Source organism: Dendrobates tinctorius, unplaced genomic scaffold (genome assembly GCF_039654945.1).
Source record: "Dendrobates tinctorius isolate UK_male_01 unplaced genomic scaffold, ASM3965494v1 ptg000063l, whole genome shotgun sequence".
In the NCBI taxonomy this organism is placed as follows: Eukaryota; Metazoa; Chordata; class Amphibia; order Anura; family Dendrobatidae; genus Dendrobates; species Dendrobates tinctorius.
This window is the reverse complement of record NW_027361731.1, coordinates 21,997,887-22,023,351: the sequence shown is the minus strand read 5'-3', so window position 1 is coordinate 22,023,351 and position 25,465 is coordinate 21,997,887. Positions and strand designations below refer to the sequence as shown.

General features: G+C 45.8%; 1 protein-coding gene across 1 annotated transcript; it reads right to left on the bottom strand.

Moving 5' to 3' along the window:
• Nucleotides 1-1,050: 1,050 nt before the first annotated feature.
• On the bottom strand, nucleotides 1,051-24,207 carry LOC141094322 (oocyte zinc finger protein XlCOF8.4-like). Its single transcript, XM_073580161.1, has 7 exons — nucleotides 24,087-24,207; nucleotides 17,061-17,193; nucleotides 16,752-16,931; nucleotides 16,545-16,668; nucleotides 16,364-16,461; nucleotides 16,076-16,166; nucleotides 1,051-6,584 (listed from the first exon to the last, which is right to left on the bottom strand). Exons 2-7 carry the CDS (start codon nucleotides 17,130-17,132, stop codon nucleotides 5,908-5,910), a joined length of 1,242 nt encoding a protein of 413 aa, XP_073436262.1. The 5' UTR covers nucleotides 17,133-17,193; nucleotides 24,087-24,207; the 3' UTR covers nucleotides 1,051-5,907.
• Nucleotides 24,208-25,465: the final 1,258 nt, after the last annotated feature.

Below are 25,465 nucleotides of genomic sequence, written 5' to 3'. Positions count from 1 at the left end.
GCTCGGCTGCCATTGAGGTGAGCACTGGAGGGTGAATCTTGCTCAGCTGCCATTGAGGTGAGCACTGGTGGGTGCAGCTGGCTCGGCTGCCATTGAGGAAAGCACTGGCGGGTGCAGCAGGCAAGATACTAGTACTGGGACCTGAAAACTGTGACTTAGTGAAAATTTAAAACTGCTATTGTGGTGCTCGTACATTGCAGTCACCAGTATCTGGTAGTGCACAGCTCATGCTTCTGTAGACACACAACTGTAAATCAGGTGGGCTGTAATCGCTACAAAAATGCCAAACATGTGGATGCTAAATGTGGTTTAGACACACTGTGGTGATCAGAAAGAAGGGGGATTTGGATTTGGGTGCGTAGAATCTGCAGACGTTCTTTTGGAAGGCAAGGAGCCAAAGCACTTTTCCAGAGCCTTTGTTCTACCAGTAACATAGAAGCCACCTATATTTCCATTTATAGTTGATGGACCTGAGTGGGGACTTGCTTTTTTGTGGATTGATTTGAAGGTTTTGTAGGGAACATTTTCCATAACATTTGGGATCACATTTATCCAGCGCTCTGCACTGAGCACTTACACTTTACATCTAAAACTCTTAGTGACAGGATTCAGATGAAATCTCCAAGTTATTCACTATAATGCAGCAGCAGAGTTACTCTGGACTCCGTTTGTAGATGTCCTTCTTTTCAGAGGTGCACAAAGCTGTGGTTGACTGCGCTTTTATGTACGACTATAAAGAAAGACACTGCCGGATCATAGGAAGCCACATGGCATCCAGAGTGACTCCATCTGCCTCATTATAGGGAATCATCCACCAGTGGTTCAACCTGAATCACGTATTTTAGAGATTTACATGTAAACCCCGGTGTAAGCGCTCAGCATAGAGCACAGAATAAATATGAGTCAAGCCTTACTGTGATCTTTGGGAGGTAGAAAGAAAAAATCAAGAGCAGGTGAATTGGTTTTATTCTTTTTATGCTGCTCATCATGTAGTATAAGTGATTAAGTGACTTTTTTTCTTCAGGTAAGTGAAAGTACGGCGATACCAGATGTGGAGACACAGGGGTCAGCGGGTGATCTAGTCAGCTAGCCAAAACTGCATGGACCAAGGATACTCCCACCGAGCGCCCACTCTCCTTTGACAGTGGGCATAATGCTACTAAGACAACACAGGGTGAAGGTAAAACAATGTGGCAATATTTTATTGAACCACAAAACAGGCAAATAACATAGAACAGACTCAGCAAAACACTCAAGATGATGTAAAATTACAGTTTCACACTTCCGCTGACTCGCCAGGATAAAACCAGCTGTGACTTCAGAGCTTCCAGGGCTGCCTACCCCACCTGTGTAAAGTAAAGGGGGAGGTAGCAACAAGCCTAGGAAGCTGACAGTCCATTGAGGCACAAGCCCAGGTGACCAGAGGGTCACATCCTTGCTTCTCCGAACATCTCCATGGAGCCAGGTGTTAGGAATCTGAGTCCTTCTATGCCTATGCAGCAACCCAGATTCTCACATTTATCTCCAGAGGGTAAGTCCTTTTTCCCAGCTTCTGAGCATGCTCACGGGACGAGCTCTCATTGGAGTTCAGGAGTCAGGTGCTCAGGTCCTGCTCCTGATTTCATTGGTTCTGCTCTGGCCTCTGTAGATTTCCGGAAGGTCCCGTACGCTATAAAAAGTGCGCATGGCTAGTATTTTCATACTGCTGCTGTGTGTATGGTGATGGATGCTTGGACTGGTGACTGACTCATTAAGAAACCCCTTCCCTCTGATAATACGTCTGTGAGTGTGTGGAATTCAGTCTCTAGCAGTGCTAGAGCCAGCGCGCTCAAGCCTCACCTGTTGCAGAAGCCTGCGCCCTGCATTGCGCCAGCGGCTCTGTTCCTGCCGCGCTGCAGTTGCAGCCCAGTGTGCGTTCGCGGTTGCAACGCCACTGCATCAGACGATTATCGGTAGGTCTAGACGGAGTCAGGCCTGTCACTCTTGGCGACTCCTGTGACCCTATACCACGTCTGTCACGCTGAGCTTCTGTGAAGTTAAAACAGACCCAGCGTTTTTGTATATGTGCTTTTCTTGCAGCTGTGTGTGAAACAGACTGCTTCAGTGTTACTTTACATGTTTATGCTTGCAGCTCTGTGAGTACAACAGCGCTTGCTTTTGTGCACCAGGTGCAGTTTAACCCTGTGCACATTACCGTCCTTGTGCTCTGCCTCTTTAACAGCGGTTTCTACATCTGCCGCACGGTGGACCCCGGGCGGCGAACACGCTTTATTTATATTTTTATTTAGCGTGTTCCGCCGACCATAGCATAATACTAGCGCCAGCGTCTGGCTAAAGATGGCAGACCAGCAACTGTTGCAGTGCATGCGACAGCTCGAGGCTCGCTTGGCCACCCTTGAGAGGGCCCTCGCTGCTTTGCAGGCCACAGATGCTGCTGTCCAGGCACTTACGGACGCGGTAGGGCGTATGTCCGTGTTCGCCCTTGCACCGACAGTTACCCGCCTCCCGTTGCCCGAAAAATATTCTGGGGATGGCGAATCCTGCAGGGGTTTTATCAGCCAGTGCTCGATCCATCTGGAGCTGTTGGCTGCGCAATTCCCTACAGAGCGGGCCAAGGTGGTCTTTATTATATCCCTACTGTCTGGCAAGGCGCTGGAATGGGCTATGCCGCTATGGGAGCGTGGAGACCCGGATGTTCGGACCGCAGCTAATCTGCTAACAGCTATCAGGCAGGTGTTTCTCGGTCCACGGGTGACACACGATACCTCTCTCCAACTGCTCGCCTTGTCTCAGGGATCACTCTCAGTCAGCCAATATGCCGTCTGTTTTTGGACACTGGCGTCTGAGTTAGAGTGGTCTGAGAAGGCACTGATCCCAGTTTTTTGGAGAGGATTAGCAGAATACGTGAAGGATGCTCTCTCCACTAGAGAGATCCCTACCACTCTGGAGGAGCTAATCTCCATCTCCTCCCGTATTGACCTCCGTTTTTCGGAGCGTGGTATGGAGCGTGCTCACTCCAAACGGAGAGGTGCTCCGGCTCCCAAATTTTTTGAGCCCCTGGACCTGCCCGAGCCAGAGGTTCTACCTCCCAAGCCCATGGAAGTGTCTCGCGCCATTTCTGAGACATGTCCGGCTCAAGAGTCCATATGCGGTTGTCAACATCCACTCGCTTCTTCCTAGGAAGACAGCTCCCCGCAATGGTCTGACTGTGAGTCGGTAGGCAAGACTTTTGTTCCTCCTTGCCAGCGGCCTAAAGTTCTCGCGTGGGCACACGCGCCAAATGCGGACGGCCATCGTGGCTATATGCAGATCACGAAGTCACTGGCCGGTTCATATTGGTGGCCGCACAGGGCTCGGGATGTAAAAAAGTTCATTCGGGCATGCACCCTATGTGCTCGGGACAGCCTTCCCGAACGGAGTGTGGCTACACCCGCCGATACACGGCGGCGCCTTCCTAAAACTCCCGCTTCCATTGTCTCCTGGGTGTCACTCTAAAGACCTGGCCTCCGCTGATACCGTCCGTGTGTCCCGGTTTTGTTTCAGCTACCGGGACATCAGGCTCGCCTTTTGACGAGTCTGAGGTTTGTGCCACTGTTGGGCACGGGCTGGTGGATCGGAGGGTTCAGGGAGGAGGGGGCCCTAGGAGGGGGGGTAATGTTAGTTATCTGGGTCCTTCTATGCCTATGCAGCAACCCAGATTCTCACATTTATCTCCAGAGGCTGTCCTCTTTCCCAGCTTCTGAGCATGCTCACGGGACGAGCTCTCATTGGAGTTCAGGAGTCAGGTGCTCAGGTCCTGCTCCTGATTTCATTGGTTCTGCTCTGGGCTCTGGAGATTTCCGGAAAGTCCCGTACGCTATAAAAAGTGCGCATGGCTGTTCCGCCATGCGCTAGTATTTTCATTCTGCTGTGTGTATGGTGATGGATGCTTGGACTGGTGACTGACTCATTAAGAAACCTCTTCCCTCTGATAATACGTCTGTGAGTGTGTGGGATTCAGTCGCTAGCGCCAGCACGCTCAAGCCTCACCTGTTGCAGCAGCCTGCGCCCTGCATTGCACCAGGTTCTATGCGCTTTTCCAGTGGCTCTGTTCCTGCCGCGCTGCAGTTGCAGCCGAGTGTGCATTCGCGGTTGCAACGCTACTGCGTCAGATGTTTATCGGTAGGTCTAGACGGAGTCAGGTCTGTCACTCTTGGCGACTCCTGTGACCCTATACCACGTCTGTCATGCTGAGCTTCTGTGAAGTTAAAACAGACTCAGCATTTTAGTATATGTTTTGCTTGCAGCTCTGTGTGTGAAACAGACTGCTTCAGCGTTACTTTACATATGTTTATGCTTGCAGCTCTGTGAGTACAACAGAGCTTGCTTTTGTGCAACAGGTGCAGTTTAACCCTGTGCACATTACTGTCCTTGTGCTCTGCCACTTTAGCAGCGGTTTCTACATCTGCCGCACGGTGGACCCCGGGCGGCGAACACGCTTTATTTATATTTTTATTTAGCGTGTTCCACCGACCATAACACCAGGTGACCGGTGGCTGCCAATTTTGGCTTTCCCAAATGTATCCATGGGGTTCTGGTGACCGGTGGGTCCAAATCCTGACTACCTCAAACATATCTATGGTACAGTGATGGTCAATGGAGCAGATTTTATTCTTTCAGCTGGGGCCGTGGTCCCCTAAGCTGGCATCTTGTAAAATGTCAAATCTGTTTCCCTCGTGATGGAGCCATGATCTGGCAGCTATCCTGTAGAGTGTTCCTGGAGAGAACGCTTTTTACTGCAAAAACTGCTTCGCCATATTTTGAGAGCTATAATTTTTCCATAGTTTTGCTGACAGTCATGTGAGGGCTTGTTTTTTGGCAGGACAAGTTGATGTTTACTGGTATAATTTTTGGACACATGACATTTTGTGATCTCTTTATATTCCGATGTTTGGGAGGCAGAATGTACAAAGGAAAAGGAATTCATATATTTTTTTTTTATGCAGCTCTGCATGTAGTAAAATTGATAAGGCAGTTTTATTCTTCGGGTCAGTACGATTACAGCAATACCTCATTTATATTCTTTTATGCTTTAGTCCTTTTACACAAAAACTATTTTATTCTAAAAAGAATCACTTTATCATGAGAGCTATAACTTTTTTTATTTTACTCCTGATGGACCCGTATGGCGACTTGTTTTTTGCAAGACAAGAATACGTTTTCAGCTGTACAATTTTTATGTAGATTGCTTTTTTATCACTTATTTTTCCACTTTTTGTTCAGCCACATGATAAAGCATAATTTTTTGCCTTATTTTTCATTTGTTTGTTTTTACGGTGTTCACTGAAGCGGACAGTGTGACGGTTTTAAAGGTCAGGTGGTTCCAGAAGGGGCGATACCAAATGTGTAAACCTTATATTTTAATTTAAACAAAAATAAATGTATCTATTGGATTAATCATGACAGATCACTGATCTAGCTGATCACAGTGCCCTATCTATATGGCAGTTTGCGGTAACACAACTCCTGCAGTGCCGTATATATACGGCGCAAGTCAGGAATGGGTTAAACAATGCTGTCTATGAATGAACAATGAGCCAAGTTGCGCACTTTCAAATACTTGTCTCTTCCTACACAGACAATAGGAGATATTCCTTCTAGTACAGACAATTTGCTATCCCCCCTCTAAGCAGAGAATCCAGGAGCTAAGGTGCCAGGATTGACACCTACCTCCAGCAAAAGCCCCTTTGTGCTTACAATACTGGTATATCCAGTTTCACCCTTTTGTCAACTAAATGTAACTCTACTGCCTGACTGATTTCCCTTTATTATTTATTTCCTTCACACTCTACATGTGTTTTTAGATGATGAAGAAGATATGATTCCCAGGAATAACATTTCCCACATTCTGAACATAAATAATGGTTTCTACCCTGTATGAGTTCTCTGATGTGCAACAAACTTTGATCTCGAACTAAAACATTTCCCACATTCTGGACATGAATATGGCTTCTCTCCTGTGTGACTGCGCTGATGAATAAGGAAACTTGCTTTCTGGATGAAACATTTCCCACATTCTGGACATGAATATGGCTTCTCTCCTGTGTGGATTCTTTGATGTTTAACAAGATCTGATCTCTGGATAGAACATTTCCCACATTCTGGACATGAATATGGCTTCTCTCCTGTGTGGAATCTTTGATGCTTAACAAGATCTGATCTCTGGATAAAACCTTTCCTACATTCCGGACATGAATACGGCTTCTCCCCTGTGTGACTTCTGTAATGTGTAACCAAATGTGACTTACGGTTAAAACATTTCCCACATTCTGGACATGAAAATGGCTTTTCTCCTGTGTGAATTCTCTCATGTCTAAGCAAGTGAGATTTATATTTAAAATATTTCCCACATTCTGAACAGGTAAATGGTTTCTTCTCTGTGGGAATTATTTGATGTTCAACATCACTTTTGCAGCTTTCATTTTGCTTAACAGTCTGTGATGAATCCAAATAGGTGACTGATTGATTTTTGCTCTGAAGGGCTGGAGGTAGAGCTGGAATAATGACATGCTTTTCATAGGTATCTGGTTTGACACCACAGTCATCTGCCAAGAATAAAACTGATTTTATTATTTTTCATTATCAATGCCTTATATTTTATATAATTTCTATATACATAATTCTATACAACTCAAAGTATAATGAAACTATGACCTAAGACAGTGGTGAGCCACCTGTTCACAAATCCCATGGTACTGAACCTCTAAAGTACAATCGACAAACATAATACACAAACCCAGAAAAGTTTGAAGCAATAAAGGGAGGAATAAAAATAAGCTTTATTACATTATAATCTATAGCAACAGATACAAATATACACCATAACAACATGTAAGATTTTTAAATGGGTATTCCCATCTCTGGTCAACTATCCCAATATGTAGTAGGTGTAATAATAATATTAGGAAATATGTAGTATAGTTCTTCTGACTCGCTATGTTGCTCACCCCATGTGCAGAGCATTGCATTAGCTTAGGTATCCATGGTTACTACCATTGATATAGTGATTGTTAGTTGCTAGTGGTCATAACCATGGATAACTAAGCTACTGCAATGCCCTGGACATGGGGTAATGGACATAGAGAATCAGTAAAACTATACCATATTTCTAGTCGGAGGCATTTGCTATAATTATTATTAATTACATTAGATAGGGACTGCTTCAATAGGGTTACCTTGACGCGGTGAAGCAGCTTGGTATACATTTTTTTTGCAAAAAAAAGTATCGTCTAAATACCCTGTATTTGTTATCTTTTCATCAGCACTTGCTGACTACTGTTATATGTTTTACTGCAGGATATTTCTGCACAATTGTCATTCTGTGCTCTCTGTTTGTGTTTGAGTCAGTGGGTGGTATGAACAGTGTCCGACCGACTTGTTCATATGTGTGCATGTCACGTGTTTTTAATCCAGTTTTTTCCGTGCCTATGCATGATTTGAGAGACCCCACCCCTCTCTTGTGTGACATACACATAAGGAGCTGGCTTACACCACGTGCCCATACTAGGAAGCGGCCTATCTTCATCCTGCTCATTTAGACACTGTTCACATGTTCGGGTTTTAATTACATTAGATAGGGACTGCTTCAATAGGGTTACCTTGACGCGGTGAAGCAGCTTGGTGTACATTTTTTTGCAAAAAAACATATTGACTACCCTGTATTTCTTATCTTTTCATCAGCACTTGCTGCCTACTGTTATATGTTTTACTGCAGGATATTTCTGCACAATTGTCATTCTGTGCTCTCGGTTTGTGTTTATAATTATTGTTATTACACCTACTAGATTTTTGGGATAGGATCCTGGAAATGAGAATACCCCCCTTAAGGTCTTCTTTACACGTCAGTGTGTCCAGTACATGTGGTGACAGTTTTCATACGTACCAGAGACACTTCAACACGTAGACCCATTAAAGTGAGTGGATCTGCGCACATATCAGTGTTTACACGAACCGTGTGTGTGGGCAAGGCACGCTGACATGACTGTTTTTAGCAGCAGAACGGGCCACCAAATGACTCACATTAATGACATCTGTGTGACATCAGTGTGACATGTAACGGCGCCTGGGAATCAGCAGTACTGTTCGCGCTGATACCCGGCTCCAGGTGTTGAAAACAGCTAATTTCATTAATTGTACCCTGTTTTGCGTGTGATCAGCACAAGCACGGGACAATGTTGAGAGTTGTATTCGGCCCCCGCTGTCTATATAGAGTAAAATTAAGTAAAAAAATAAAAAATACTCACCTTAGCACCTAATCCAGTGAAGCCATTGTACCATGTAAAGGAACAAAAGAAAAAAAAAACAACAATATCCCTCACCTGTCCAAAGTTGAAAGAATACAAAGTGTCTCATGCTGTAATCCATCTGTGAGACATTTGCTCATCAGCATAAGCGGTGACCTGAGGCGACCACTCATGTTGAAAAGCTGGGTAGAATGACTCGCTGCACCCTGATTTCTCAAGGTGAACTGCGATGTTTATTATTTTAATTCTGTTACAGAAGACACTGCCTTCAAGTGTACTGGGCAATGATGTGAGTATGGTTTATTTTAGATTCATTAAAGGAGTTGGTGTCATTCTTTCAATTCTTGTGTGTTTTTTTAATTCAATTTGACAATGTGGTTATTTATGAGGACATCTTAAAGACGCCTCTCCATTACTAATCTCTGGGCTTGATGTCACCTGACAGTACAAAGCTGATATCAATACAAGCTTAGGCCGGGGTCACACTAGAGTGAAATACGGACGAGTGAGAGGCGTAAAAACCACGCATTGCACACGGACAAATGATTCTCTATGGGGCAGCTCCCATCAGCCGTATACTTCTCGGCCGTATTCTACGGTCCGTGCCAATGCTGCGATTGTCAGCGTACTACACCCGTAGTACGCCAATGCAAGTCTATGGGTGCGCAAAAACAACGCATTACACACAGTCCAGATGTGTGACTTGCGAGAAATACGCACCCGGTGTCCTTTAGAAAAGCCGGCAATTCAGTGCGCGATACAGTAAAATCACACTGACAGGTTTAATAAAAAAAAACAAAAGGAGATTTTATATATATATATATATATATATATATATATATATATACATATACATACATACATACACACACACACACGTACGTCATTGAGACACTATATATATAATTTTTTTTTTTCCATAGAGTTCTTCATAGTAGAATAGCCGCTAATTGCTGGCTTCTGTAAAATCATTCCCCAGCCCGACATGAAATGACACATGGTTACATACAGTGAACCATTTCATGTCATGTTTCTTTTTATATGTTTTTCACTAGTATTTAGATGAGTGTTTGTGTGTAAAATTTGGGGGTGTACATGCCATGAAATGGTTTACTGTATGTAACCATGTGTCATTTCATGTCGGGTTGGGGAATGATTTTACAGAAGCCGGCAATTGAATTAGCGGCTATTCTGCTATGAAGAACTCTGTGAAATATAAATTAAATATATATTCGCATTCTAGGTGTCTATATCTATTCTTTTCATTTGTGTTTGAAAACCTGTCATAGGGCTCCATTATATGTCCGTTTTGCAAGCCTGCGAGAAAATCTCGGCATACGGATGCCATACGGATTACGTACGGATGGTTACATGCACAAAATACACGACCACACCTTGCTTACGGATGACATACGGAGGGGACATTTCTCCAGATTACGCGTGTAAACTACGGACCGTTTTTTGCGTCGGTTAGTGTGCCCCCGGCCTAAGTGTCAGAATTGGTGCATCAAAATACATGTAGAGTAAGCTGCACACACTGTACTAATTCTGTATGTGGCTGACATCTGTATATCTATCTATTCTGTTGGCTCACGCTGTGATTTTACTGTTTGCGGCAGATGAATTGTCAGCTTTTCAAAGGACTTTTGAAAACAGATCACGCAGAGACAATCTACGCATCCGTGGTCTCACGGAAAACATTCTAGCCCTTAAAGATACAGCAACAGCTCTTTTCACTGCATTGCTCCCACAGACTGATCCGGCTCTACTACATATAACCAGAATACATAGAACCCTGGGTAAGCAGAGATCAGACCATGCTGGATCATGACAGATAAAAGCACGAGTAACCTTTTTTTTTTTTTCCTTAAGCTGTGTGCTTAAAGTTAGTTTTTGCCCCTGGTGGCTGTTAGGGTCATTGCACTCTGGTTAGTTTAGTGCACGTGATTATGAAGCAGGTGTCATTGCTGGCTCTTACCTATAAAAGAGTGTCAGGTGGTTGCAATCACTGTTAGTGATATTGCTCATTTCCAACCAAGACTGGTGAAGGAAGGAAGGAAGTACAGAAAGCAGCTCAAGGGAGCTCTGGTGTAAAGTCTGATGAAGGAAGGAATTACAGAGAGGTGTTCCTTGCAGCTCTGACAAAGCTTGGAGAAGTAGCAGCTATTCTGGAGGAAAGCTGCATTCTGTTGCTGGGAGCAATAGCAACAGAGCAAAGCTAAGTGCTGTTATCCCTGTTTGTATTTTTCCCTGGTGTGTATTAGTACAGCGGTGGGGCCAGTGCCTGCACCACCCAGCTCCCTAGCAAGGGATAGGTGTAGGGTGTGCTAGGTTGACAGGTTCCGGCTCGGCGACAGGTGAGGCGCCTGTATAGGGAACGTTAGGAGTGTGAGGGACACTGACTCAGGGGAGTGCAGGAGGTCTCCACGTCCCCGAGCGCAGGGCCCACCGTTGTAACCGTTTGCCCTTCCCCCGTGTCTTGTTGTTTTAGTTACTGGCCTGCGGGTCGTGTCACACAGGACGGGTCCACATGACAGATGTGGAGCTTAAACTGCATTATGAAGAAACCAGAGATTTAATTTTAGCTGCTTCACAAGATTCTTCAACCCTACCAGGCCTACCAGATTCGGTTCACCTCTTTGCAGACATTGCGTGTCAGTATCTAGTCCTGGAATCTGTTTCTCTTGCCCTTAGACTTGCCCTTAGTTAACATGGATCTTGATGTTTCCACGTCGGCCATCTTGCTTCCTGCCAAAGCTGTATATAAAGCCAGCACCTGCTCTTATTCATTGCTTGTGTATTATGTATTGGACTTTGTGCCTCTGCAGTCCCAAGCCTGGACTTACTATCACTGTTGGTCCTCTCTTAACGGCGGAGTCCTCTGCCAACCTGCACGTCTGGATCCCTGCCTGCTGAGCGAGTGATTGCTGAACACTTGACTTCAGGAACCTCTGCCTGACTACACCTGCGGTGAAGTAAGAACTCCAGGCAGCTAGTGTGTTCCTCCGCTCTGCAAGAGTCTGTGTCTTGTGCCCGCATTGCTCAATGACTTTGCATGCTGTGTCGCAGAGTATCAGCTCTGCTATTACCTTTTATCATATTGACTGAACATTTATCTGGACTTATATGCTATATTGCATTCAGATCATTAATACAATATTGCTTGCACAACCCACTGTGTCTGTAGTCTCTTTGACCTAGCCACTGGTGTCCAGTTGTATCCACTAGTATCGTGACATTGCGCCTGCCACACTCTTCAGACGGCGAACCCTACGGCCAATTACCATGGCCCTGCAAGCAACACAAATAAAATACCGGTGGGATATCCCCTTCACCCTATCTTTCTCACACAATAATAAAACATTTGTATGCCGCTCCCTGGATGAAGGCAAAAACATTCTGGACCAAGCTGGCATCTCGATCCCAAACAATACCCATCCCTTACCGCAACGAAAGCCAAGACCAACCAGAGAGTGGAGAGAAATCCCCAGAATGCGAAGTCAGCGCTCGAATATCACCTGAATAATTTTCAGTTTGCTAGACATCATCTCAAACATGTGCCTGGAGTTTGTGGCAAGAAGTTGCAAGGTTCCACAGTTTGGGGACGTTAATATTTAAAACCATTTTGGGTGCGCAACCTTTTCTTAATGGGTCACAGTTCAGTAATTTTGTTTACTATATCTTCTATACTAAGCGGGTAAAGTGGGATGAGAGTTTATGGGGTTCCTTCCTTTGTTTTTTTTTTTTATATACTTTTTCTATGGCTTATATTAAGACTCCACTAATGCGATCCGTGCATTATCGTCTATGATGCTCAATACCACTCAATTTTTCGTTATAATTACCTAGCCTAGAGCATCATGGATTTACAATATAAGCTGGGGTTTGGCTCTCAGGGTTTACTCATGTTGTCTAGTGTTAGTGATCTCTGGATCACCCCTTTAATATGGGTCTCCAGTTCACTATGTTTGATGGGCAGGTTACCCTTTTGGATGTATTTATAGGTTATATGTTTTTTCTTTCCCTTCCCCCCCTTTCCCCCTATTGTATACCCACAAAGATGTGTTTATTGTCAGTACTTTCATTGTCAGGGTCCTCAGAGCCTGGACCGGATCGTACCCGTGGACTTATGTCAATGTGTTGGGAACTAGAGATGAATTTGACGACAGCAGAATAGACCCTGTTGATCATATGTAAAGTTTTAAATGAATAGTCTAAACTTGATATGCTTTCATTTCATCATTTAATTTGGTGTGGGGATCTCAATTTCACCCTGAACTCTACTCTGGATAGTGGTGCTTTGAAACGTTCTGACATTGCCAAAGCAGAAAGGAAAAATATTTGACACCTTACGAAAGAGCACCGAGGTCCCCAACCTTTCTGACCTTGAGAGCCACATTCAGCTCAGAGAGGATCGCAAGCCACATCCAGCCTTGAAATAGGGTCGCGAGCCACATTCTGCTCTCGCCCCCCCTTACAATAGTGGAAACTAAAGCCCCCATTACAGGCATAATGGTAACCAAACATTTTCCACAGAAATCACCCCAAAGCAGTATATCAAGATCCAGGGGTTCCCACAAATACCCCCATTCGGTTCTCTCTCAACAAGCACTCCCAACACACTGTCACATCCAGCTTGAAGCACCTCCTCCGGCAGGTAGTATCATCCTGTCTCCAGCGTACCATAATTAAATTATCTCAAGACCCCTAAGACCAGTATATGTGTATCCAGATATGCTCTTCTGTGCAGGGCTACTCACAAAATTCACCATTTTGAGATGTACTCTTCATACCGGTTTGCTAGATCTGGAGCTAATGCGCCAAGCTGGCAGACAGCCACAATTCATGAGCCCGCGAGCCACATGTGGCTCCTGAGCTACAGGTTGGGGACCCCTGGTCTAGCGGATATTTGGAGGGAACTGCATGGGAGGACTAGGGGGATACACATTTCTCTCCAGCACACAAAACATGTTCACGAATTGATCTTCAGTTAACGAAAGTCAATTCACTTCCAACAGTTCTATATACACGTCATGTATATTCAGCATGGTCTGACCATGACGCTACTATCTCGGCTTTTAAATTTGACGCTATTACTTCTGGGTTATATAGATGGCGCCTAAATGAATCCCTATTAACAGACCCTGTAACCCTTACTACTATCAAAGAAAATCTCTCCAAATACCGTGAAATCAATGACACAAAGGACTCCTCCCCTGGAATAGTCTGGTTGGCACACAAAAAGTACATTACTAGATAATATTTATTTATATAGCGCCAACATATTCCGCAGCGCTTTACAGTTTAACAGTTTCAAAACACAAGTCATAACATTAACAATACAATAATTAAAGCAAAATAAGAAGAAATGAGATGACCCTGCTCGTGAGAGCTTACAATCTACAATGAGGTGGGGGAGATACAAAGTACAGGTGTGTATTTACAATTGTGTATTTACAGTGAAGGTCCAGCCATCTTGAGGGAGTGAGGGATGGAGATAGTGAATGGGCTACACATACACACTTACACATAGAATGACTTTGATTAGTGAACATGATAGGCCGCTCTGAACAAATGTGTTTTGAGGGAGCGCCTAAAACTATGCAAATTGTGGTTAGTCCTAACTTCTTGGGGTAGAGCATTCCAGAGGATAGGAGCAGCACGGGAGAAGTCTTGGAGTCGGGAGTGGGAGGTACTAGATATTTGATTAAACTGGCAGCCAACAAAGAAAAAGCCAGAACTGAACTCCAAACTAAATTAGAAAACAAAACTTGCAAACCAATTGTCCACATCTCTCTCCATCTCTTCAAACAAATTCAGGAAATTAAGCTGCAGTTAGATGCCATTCTTACCACAAAAACGGAAAGAGCTCTAACTTGGACCAAAGCCTCTTTTTATAAATACGCCATCAAGCCAAGTAGAATGTTGGCACGCAAACTACGAACGAGAGAATCGTTCAATACTATCTTCTCTATAAAAGACTCGACAGGACGCGTGTCTGCTCACCCAGACACTATCTAGAATATATTCCATAATTACTATCAGAACCTCTACTCTGCACCACAGCCACCCCCTCCACAATTCATGCATAACTTCCTACATGATCTCCACCTCCCTAAAATCTCTGAATCCACGATCCAACAACTCTATTCAGATATTTCCAAAGAAGAGATAACATTGACCATCAAACATTAAAAGGGAAAGGCTCCAGGCCCTGATGGCCTTACAGCAGTCTATTATAAAAAAATTATCGAAACCATCATACCCCACATAAGACGTTTTTGTAATTCTCTTTTAAATGGCTCCCAGATGCCTCCAGAGTTTTATGTGGCACACATCACCGTAATACCCAAACCTAAAAAAGATCATCTTCTAACAAAAAAACTACAGACCTCTCTCTTTATTGAATGTAGACTTAAACATTTTCACATCAGTTATCACCAGAAGGCTAAATGGGCTATTGCCATCTCTTATTCACCATAATCAAGGAGGCTTCATACCTGCGAGGCAGGCACCAGACAATATTAGATGAAATCTTATTATACACTCAGCAAACCTACGCCAAAAACAACTTCCATTACTAGCCCTTGATATTGAAAAGGCCTTTGATTCATTATCATGGCCATATTTGTTCTTAGTTCTCTCTAAATTTGGTCTCCCTCCCAAACTCATGTCTTAGATTATTATATGACTGTCCGACAGCATACCTAAAACTCCCTGCCACACGCCCAACTCCCAGAAACATACAATGAGGCACTAGACAAGGTTGCCCGTTATCCCCGGCCCTCTTTGCCTTGGCTATGGAACCCCTTGCAGAAGCAATGAGGAAAAACCCAATTATAACAGGACCCACAGATTTAGGTGACCAATACAAGGTCAGTTTCTTTGCGGACGACCTCCTTTTAACTGTCACCAACCCTCACACTACCCTCCCTAATTTATTCTCACTGCTCCATGATTTTGAAGCTATTTCAGGACTCAAGATAGGTTCTGTCTATCTTGCTCCAACTAAACTTCATTACATATATCCAAACATCTCTGCTTTATGCTTTCGAGGGTGTATTCACCAAGGGGATATGAAGCATACATGGTGGACTTGCCTGGTGGTCCTGGATCTATGGCAAAAGGTCAGACTCCTAAAAGAACGAATGTTGGGCAGGAAAAGAGATTAGAACAACCAAAGGACCATAAAGGAGTAAAAGTCGTCTATGATATTATAAAAATAAAAATTTTATTAAACATGTATCATATACAGACAATAATACACTACAGGATCAGGTAGTGATGGCCAAGGTCACTTTGTATAAAAATGTACAAAACGCTGCAGTGGTTCAACAGAATATAGACACAAAAACAGGGTATATTAGAAGATCCTTATTTAAGCCATAAACTCCATTACAAGTGTAGAAAGAATATGATGGAGTATCCAAGCGAAGTGCTTACCCATATTGTGTCAGCCCGGACCCAAGCCCGCCACCGACTATTATAATTATTTAGCACTTGATAAAGTGCAGCGATTTAACATGTCCCTTTTGTCACGTTTTCAGGGGTACCATCATTTCTGCCTATTTCATGTTTTTTCTTTATTCTGTGGAAGCATGGCTGAAAAGCAATGTCTGACTTTCATTTGTTCATTTTCATAGATTTTTAATTATTACTTTTGTCAGATTCAAGTTATTTCTGTGACCATTGTGATTTTCTCTTTCATTAAACGAGGGGAACCAACAATTTTGACCACGTGTGTAATTACAGTAGAATCTATGACTTCTCTGCATTTAGTGGTCACTACTCACCTGGGTAGTCATATGTAGGAATCTCCTCTTTACACCGCTCATCACCCCTCACATATGTCTCTGTAGTATTGATATGGGTCAGATCTTCACCCTGAAACAAATATTGTAAAAGTCACAGACAGATGGAGAAGTCCCATCTATGATCAGCTCTAATCCTGCCATCTCCACGCTCTCATTACACAAGTATAAAACATATAATACTGGTGGATAAAACAAGACTGAGCACAAGACCTTCACAGCCATCTACACATCATAAGGGAGATCTCATGGCACCTTCTCTCCATCTACCTGATGATCCTGAGGAGCACTGGGATCTTCTTGGTTACAGTCCTGTGGAAGAAGAGAAAGGGGACATCTCTCTGGTGTTGTCCTCTTACTGGATAGATCTGGAGGAAAGACATACAGGGTCTGAATTCATTCTTTACATACAGATAATTATAGGCCGTGTGTATTTAGTCCTGTCTATTACCTGGTGATGTGAGGGGCTGGGGAACCTCCATCATGACGTCCTTATACACATCTTTGTGTACTTCTAAATACTCCCACTCCTCCATGGAGAAATAGATGGCGACATCCTGACACCTTATAGGAACCTGACACATACAATGATACAGTCATCCCCCCGATCCCTTCATAGTGTTACTGTATAATGTCCCAGCATTCCCAGCAGTGTCACCTCTCCAGTCAGCAGCTCTATCATCTTACAGGTGAGTTCTAGGATCTTCTGGTCATTGATGTCCTCACGTATCAGGGGGTGAGGTGTAAGCCCCATGATTGAGCTCAGGGGTCTTCTCCATCCTTCAGACACAGGGTCCTGACAGTGCTCACTAGAGGTCTTCTTCACTACTGTGTAATCCTTGTTATGGAAAGACACATTAATAAATCTCACTGCAGACATTTCCGGAGTCCTCACCTCTCCAGTTCTGTCCATCTGTTATTCCCATAGATAAGAATGATGTAATGTGACGTCATCAGAATCTCTCACCTCTCCAGTAAGCCGGAAGAGGATCTCTAGGGTGAGGTGTAATATCCTCTCCACCATCTTGTCCGTAGCCATTCGTTAATTTTTAAAGTAAATTTTCTAGAAGATAATTATACCGATTGTATCTGCCAGGATCCTAAATGGAAGGAAGATCAGCTGATGAAGAATCATACAAAATACCATGGGAAAACAACATACAGGAGAAGTGATGCTGGTATAGTGTAAGGACATGTGCACACCGTGTCATGTCAGGTGGACACGTCCTGTAACCAATCCGAAAAAGTGCAAAAGTTGGAACATAATGCACAAAAATGAAAAACAACTCACTGTTCATACTTTCAGTTTTAAAACTTCTATTAACCCCTTCAGGTTTCTAAAGCTGCAAAACAGTTACAAGAAGTGACCTGAAAACAGCAGATAAGACGCCAAAACAATGGCATCTCAGGACCCCGTCGGTTCTGAGGACCAGAGATGGTGCCTATAGTGAGGTCACAGGACTCATTCTGTTACGAGTCCATAAAAAAAAAGTGTCCAGGAAGGCATCAACGTGCAGTGTACGATACAGGGAGTAGAGAGGTGCGAACTTGTCAGAAAATGTTCGCCAATCTCAAATTTGGCACGAACGTAGCACATTCGGATTAGCGTTCCCAAGCAAAGTTCAAGCACAATTCCAATAATGTTTTGATAGGTGTCACAGGGTTTCCGCAACAGAAAGTAGCCGGAAGACTGCAGCGTCCGATTACTCCTACTCCTGTGCTGAAAATCACTTTTTAATGGTGTTTATTTCTTTTGGCAGAACAGAGGTTAATCGACCATGTTTGAAACTCTGAGCTCCCAGCTGTACTCAGTTAGCCACTCCTATCCCCTTTATAATCTGGGTCCTGATTCAAAAACACATCAGAGCTAACATTTGTTTCATGGCTTAGAGGAGAGGTGTTCACATGAGAAGAAGTTTTGGAGGAGTTATCTGTGACTGCTGAGTTGTTTTTAAGTGTGGTACTTCCCTTCCCTACTCTACTTGGGCCTCCACTCCCCGATGCATTCCTCTGTTATAGGTGAGTGAATATTAGTATGCAGGGTGTTTTCAGTTTACCCTTGTTTGTATAGCCTTGTTTGCTGGTTTGGTATACTGCGGTGTACAATAGCACCCCTCTTCCCTGAATGGGGGAAGAGAACAGACGGAGGGCTAACTCAGGAGATAAGGCAAGGGTGGCTGCCCCGTCATCTTCACCTTTAGAAGTATCCCGGGGAATAGGGCGAGCTAGGGCACCCCCTAGCGTTAGGGACAGTGAAGGAGCTGCTTGTCAGGTGACCGGGAAAAGCTGAGTCGTGACATTAGGACTTTGGCTAGGTTGGGGGGGGGGTTCGTGTTTGATGAGGGGGAAGGACTCAGGAGACCCCATCTGTTAATCAAAATCATTATAGCTATTAATACTGTGCAGGCCACAGTCCACATTTCCTACTCAAATTCATTTGGGCTAACACTGTGTTGCACTCAGGACTCCAGAGGTCACATTTACTAATAAAAGTCGTTTCGGATAATACTCTTATGCAGGCACCCGTCCACATTTCAACATATTAATCTTTTGTGCTAATTCTGTGGTCTAGCCACACTATATCGGCCAATAAATACTGATTATTAAATTAGTGACAGGTGACTTACAGGTCTGGGCCTAGAGTTGTGAAACAGCTAGTTTAAAGAGGGGAAGGGTACAGCCAACATGAGTGGGAAAAAGTAAGGTTGTGGTGGAAGGGGCAACAGGCTTGGTGTTTGAGGTTTACTTGGGGTAGGTTGTAATATTGCTGAAAGCTCTACTGAACAAACATTGTCCTATCCAAAGACAACTGACAACTTGTGTTACTGGACAGAATACTCAACTCCCTTTCTTTTGCAGCCACACAGTGGCACGCCTTGTAAATGAGGGCCAGAAAGAGCATGTGCCCCAGTAGATGGCAAGCGCTGCAACAAGTGTCCTCTCCTTCTCTTCCTCCACCTTAACATGACACACAGTACACGGCTCAGAGTTGACTACAGAATTACCCTAGTTTGTCCCGGAACCTTAACTCTCCAACCGCCCAACTCACCCAGAGTACTAATCGTATAATTGAATGCATGGGGCAGGGCCTGTGATGGGGCTTGGACCAGCATTTCTAGCCTAAACATTGATCATTAACAGGTGGATGAGTGACTAGATTAGGCCTAGTGCTCTGAGACCCCTGCCAAATTCAGGCAACAAACATGTGGGAGACCCAACATTTCTAAAACTTAGGGGCAGACACCACTAAACTGTCATCAATTTCCCCAGAGTAGAAATTGTATAATCAGGCTCTGACACTCCTTCCACTACAGGCAAGCCACAGATGAAGACACAACTTAAGAATCTCCATATTGCCAAAAATTATTAGCGACAGCAGGCACAGGATCCACGACAAAGGTGTCACATACTACAATAACTCATGAACAATGCAGCCCACCGAAAACTACATCATCGCCCAGTCTGCAATTGGGGAGCAAAAGTCACTGGAGATCTATGACTTGTTCATCTTAATGAAAGGTAGGCCACTCAGCCATTTCTGAAGACCAAAATGCAAATTTTCCCTGATAGTATTGATATTAAGCTGAACATACTCGTACACCATCCTCTCCAGACACACTTGGGCTCTCTTCTGCTGGTGCAGGTGCTGGTCTAAAAAATGTGTGAAACGATGCACAGAAATTGCTTATGCCACTTACACTGCTGATGCTAATGTTCTTGCACGTTCCCAGGGTTGGAACTCTGTAACTGTGATGCACTAACTGTCCATGACTGCTGTCTTGGGGAAAACCACTCTTGTATACAAGCGTGTTTCAATACTCCAGCAGCGTATGCGCATCCAATAACAGGGGAAAACATCTTGAAAAATGTACTCTTTTATCTAACAGAGTGGCAACCCAGTAGTCGGCACCATTTCTAATCCTAAAAATATGGCCATCATGTTGTAGATAGTGCAGCAAGAATACGCTCATATGTGGAGCATTTTCATGATGACCGAGTTCATGGTGTCTTGGGGCCAGGGTAACAGGCTTGCTTTCTACATACTCTCACGGCAACCATGGACAACAGAGAGGGGATCATTATTCTCTTCATCTCCTGACTGTTGCATGCCCATCACCTCTTCCTCCTTCATTTGTTCCTCGGCTCCTGTACCTTCACTAACAGTTTATCTGGTACCATGAGCCGCGCCTTGATTGCTGTAATCCACCCTCCCATGACACCCGCTTGTGCGACAAGTCTGGAAATTTGAGATATTGATATCATTTCTGCATCTTCCTCCTCTTTGGGACCTCCACAACCTCCCGCAGACTATTCAAAGTGTGCTCCAGCATGTAGATGACCGGAATAGTGATGCTGATGATGGAATAGTCAGCAAAAACCATTTAACTAGCCATTTTAAAACTGTGCAGAAGGGTGCAAAGGTCCTTCATCTGTGCTCATTACATAAGCGTGATTTTCACCACATCTGTACTATGTTGGCCCAGGCTATGCAAAAGGACATATTTCACTAGGGCTTGTCGCTGCTGCCACAGTTGCTGCAACATGTTGGCAGATCGCATATAAAACGGTTAACCGGTAAGCTGGAAGACCTCTGTAGCGATTCAAGTCGATGACCTACGGGGTACAAATGGCGGAAGTGACAACACAGCGACCGTGCTTTCTGCAGCAGTGAATCCATGCCCGATAGTGGTAGAGATATTTCTGTACCACCAGGTTGAGGATGTGAGCCATGCAAGGCATGAGCACCATTATCGCACACCCCATTCCCTGCATCCAGTTTGTGTGGAGACTGCCATTGTTCAAACTCGATCTGGATAGCTTTCCACAATTCTTTAGCTGTGTTACTGCGATTTCCAAGACATATTAATTTAAACACTGCCCGATTGTGGCGAGACCTGGCTGCGCAGTATGGAGGAAGGGGGAGGGGGAATCTCTCTGCAATGTTGGAATGAGTGTCTCATTATGAGAGAGGCTGAAGGTGCAGGTCCTACAAGAGGTGGAGGAGAAAACCAGTAGAGGAAGTGTTAGATATAGAGGTTTGCCCCACAAGCCTTGGTTATTGCAGACGGAGATGTTATGGTGGATTGAGAAAGATGTGATGTGTTTGATGTCTGAGATCTGTCAAAAACAGCAGGAATGTCCACTTTTGTAACATCTGATGTGCTGTAACTCACCGCAACTGTAGTGGGTAAACAAGTGGAGGTTCTGAGGCTGGAGACTTGTGTGAGAACATTTACCACAGTGAAGGAGGTGGAAGAAGCAGCAGATGCTGTTGATGGGGGCGGACAGTGGGGGTGGCAGGCCACATTTTAGCTCAGTGAGTTAACCAGACTAATGCATGTTGATCGCTCATGTGCTGGTTCATGCATGCAGTAGTCAATATATTGCAATATTTGCCTCTACTATTTTCTCTTTTTTTTACAAAATTGGCAGATTACCTGAGTTGGGTCTCAAAAAAGGCCCAGGCTAGGCAACCCTATCCACCCATGCGAACTGCACACCTGCCATCATTGCTGGCCACAACCAGAGTTGTGGCTGAGGATGCAGTGCTTCTCATGGTAGCATCACTCGCACATCTGAGGTTCCCCACAGTCAGTTGGGTGATTGGAGAGTTGTGACACAGGGGAAAACAAGGGTGATTGGGGTGCCAACTCTGAGTGAGGACTGGACTGTGTGTGAGGATAAGGAGGAGACACCACTTGATGCAGCGCATGCTCTTTCTGGCCCTCATCTACAAGGTGTAGATGAGTGTGTCCCACAAGCTCTGTGCCTCGGGGTAACTCTGGACTCTGATCTCTCCTTCAAAATACATATCCATGCCATTTCCACTTCCTGCAGACTATAACTCAAAAATATTTCCCGGATCCATACATTCCTTAATCAAGAATCTGCAAAATCCCTAGTCCATGCATTCATCATCTCCTGTTTAGACTACTGCAAGCTCCTGATTTGTGCCCTCCCCTCTAATAGTCTTGTATCTCTCCAATCCATTCTAAACTCTCCCGCCTAACTAATCCACCTATCCCCCCACTATTCCCCAGCCTCTCCCATCTGTCAGTCCCTACACTGGCTCCCCATTACCCAGAGATTCCAGTTCAAAACCCTAACCATGGCATACAAAGCCATTCAAAACCTGTGCCCTCCAAACATCTGTGACCTCATCTCCCAGTACTTACCTGCAGGGAACCTCCGATCCTCATAAGATCTCCATCTCTACTCCCCTCATTTCCTCTTCCCACAATCGCATACAAGTTTTGTTCTGCGCATCCCCCCTGCTCTGGAACTCTCTACCCCAACATACAATGCTCTTGCCTACTGTAGAAACCTTCAAAAATAACTTGAAGAACCACCTCTCCCGACAAGCCTACAACCTGCAGTAACCATCTCTCCACCATACCGCTGCCCAAGCAGCTCTACCCTCACCTATTGTATCCTCACTCAGCCCTTGTAGACTGTGATCCCTCACGGGAAGGTCCTCTCTCCTTCTGTATCGGTCGGTGACTTGTATTGTTTATGATTATTGTACTTGCTTTTATTATGTACACCCCTTTACACATAAATAATGCTATAACAAATAATACTGCTGAGCAGCTGCCAAAGAAAGGGAGTGGAGTAGCCCATCCAGTAACAGAAGATGTCAAAATGCTGCACAATTATACTATTCCTACTGTGGGGAAATTGATGCCACTTTGGGCATGTGTGACGATAATTCTCTGAAATGTGGAGACTCCAAGTTGGGTCTCCATGTGTGCTGCCTGAATTTGGCAGAGCTCTCAGAGCACCAGGCCTTCACCTGTCACTCATCCACCTGTTCCTGATCAGTGTTTCAGATAGAAATGCTGCTCTAAGCTCTGCTCCAGGCATCCATGCTGCACAATTATACTATCTGTACTTTGGGTCAATTGGTGACACTTTTCCTGGTGTCCGCCCCTAAAATTAGCTGTGTGGGAAACTTTTTGGCCCCTGAAGGTGTTGTCTATGCGTTTGGTTTTGCCTCTCACTGAATTCAATGGGGTTCGGGTATGTTTGTCAAACCGTTTGGCGAAAATTGGGACGTTAGAGGAACTGAACCTTGAAAGGTTCCCTCATCTCTATTGGGGAGCAACTGCTGTGATACATGGCCTCCTCCGGAGCGTCTGTCTGATTCCTTATTTAGATGAAGAACAAATGACAGAAGAAAACGACGAATCGTGATAGAGGATAATGAGGCCGCCAGCACCGACCTCCACCTACAGAGCCGCATTCCACATAGAGAATAATGGAGCCTCCGGCACCGACCTCCACCCGCAGAGCCACACTCCACATAGAGAATAATGGAGCCTCCAGCACCGACCTCCACCCGCAGAGCCGCACTCCACATAGAGAATAATGGAGCCTCCGGCACCGACCTCCACCCGCAGAGCCGCACTCCACATAGAGAATAATGGAGCCTCCGGCACCGACCTCCACCCGCAGAGCCGCACTCCACATAGAGAATAATGGAGCCTCCAGCACCGACCTCCACCCGCAGAGCCACACTCCACATAGAGAATAATGGAGCCTCCAGCACCAACCTCCACCCGCAGAGCCGCACTCCACATAGAGAATAATGGAGCCTCCGGCACCGACCTCCACCCGCAGAGCCGCACTCCACATAGAGAATAATGGAGCCTCCAGCACTGACCTCCACCCGCAGAGCCGCACTCCACATAGAGAATAATGGGGCCTCCGGCACCGACCTCCACCCGCAGAGCCGCACTCCACATAGAGAATAATGGAGCCTCCGGCACCGACCTCCACCCGCAGAGCCGCACTCCACATAGAGAATAATGGGGCCTCCAGCACCGACCTCCACCCGCAGAGCCGCACTCCACATAGAGAATAATGGAGCCTCCAGCACCGACCTCCACCCGCAGAGCCGCACTCCACATAGAGAATAATGGAGCCTCCAGCACCGACCTCCACCCGCAGAGCCGCACTCCACATAGAGAATAATGGAGCCTCCAGCACTTACCTCCACCCGCAGAGCCGCACTCCACATAGAGAATAATGGAGCCTCCAGCACCGACCTCCACCCGCAGAGCCGCACTCCACATAGAGTATAATGGAGCCTCCGACACCGACCTCCACCCGCACTCCACATAGAGAATAATGGGGCCTCCAGCACCGACCTCCACCCGCAGAGCCGCACTCCACATAGAGTATAATGGAGCCTCCGACACCGACCTCCACCCGCACTCCACATAGAGAATAATGGGGCCTCCAGCACCGACCTCCACCCGCAGAGCCGCACTCCACATAGAGAATAATGGAGCCTCCAGCACCGACCTCCACCCGCAGAGCCGCACTCCACATAGAGAATAATGGAGCCTCCAGCACCGACCTCCACCCGCAGAGCCGCACTCCACATAGAGAATAATGGAGCCTCCAGCACTTACCTCCACCCGCAGAGCCGCACTCCACATAGAGAATAATGGAGCCTCCAGCACCGACCTCCACCCGCAGAGCCGCACTCCACATAGAGAATAATGGAGCCTCCGGCACCTACCTCCACCGGCAGAGCCGCACTCCACATATATGGCTGCTCTGTGCGCACAGGACCTGTGATGAGGTCACAGGAGGGGAGGAGTCAGGGGTCACATGATCAGGGGCCTCAGTGTGTGCAGGACTCTGCTGTGCTGGTTGTCATGGTGCTGGATGAGGGGAAGTTTCTGTGTGGGGTCAGGAGGGGTTTACAGGGTGGATGTGGCAGAGCCGTGTGTGTATGAGGTGTACGGAGCGGAGCTGTGTGTGTACGAGGTGTACGGAGCGGAGCCGTGTGTGTACGAGGTGTACGGAGCGGAGCCGTGTGTGTATACGAGGTGTACGGAGCGGAGCCACGTGTGTACGAGGTGTACGGAGCGGAGCCGCGTGTGTACGAGGTGTACGGAGCGGAGCCGTGTGTACGAGGTGTACGGAGCGGAGCCGTGTGTGTGCGAGGTGTACGGAGCGGAGCCGTGTGTGTACGAGGTGTACGGAGCGGAGCCGTGTGTGTACGAGGTGTACGGAGCGGAGCTGCATGTATGAGGTGTATGGAGCGGAGCCGTGTGTGTATACGAGGTGTACGGAGCGGAGCCGCGTGTATGAGGTGTACGGAGCGTAGCCGTGTGTACGAGGTGTACAGAACGGAGCTGCGTGTATGAAGTGTACGGAGCGGAGCTGCATGTACGAGGTGTACGGAGCGGAGCCGTGTGTGTATACGAGGTGTACGGAGCGGAGTCGTGTGTACGAGGTGTACGGAGCGGAGCCGTGTGTGTATGAGGTGTACGGAGCGGAGCCGTGTGTGTACGAGGTGTACGGAGCGGAGCCGCGTGTATGAGGTGTACGGAGCGTAGCCGTGTGTACGAGGTGTAC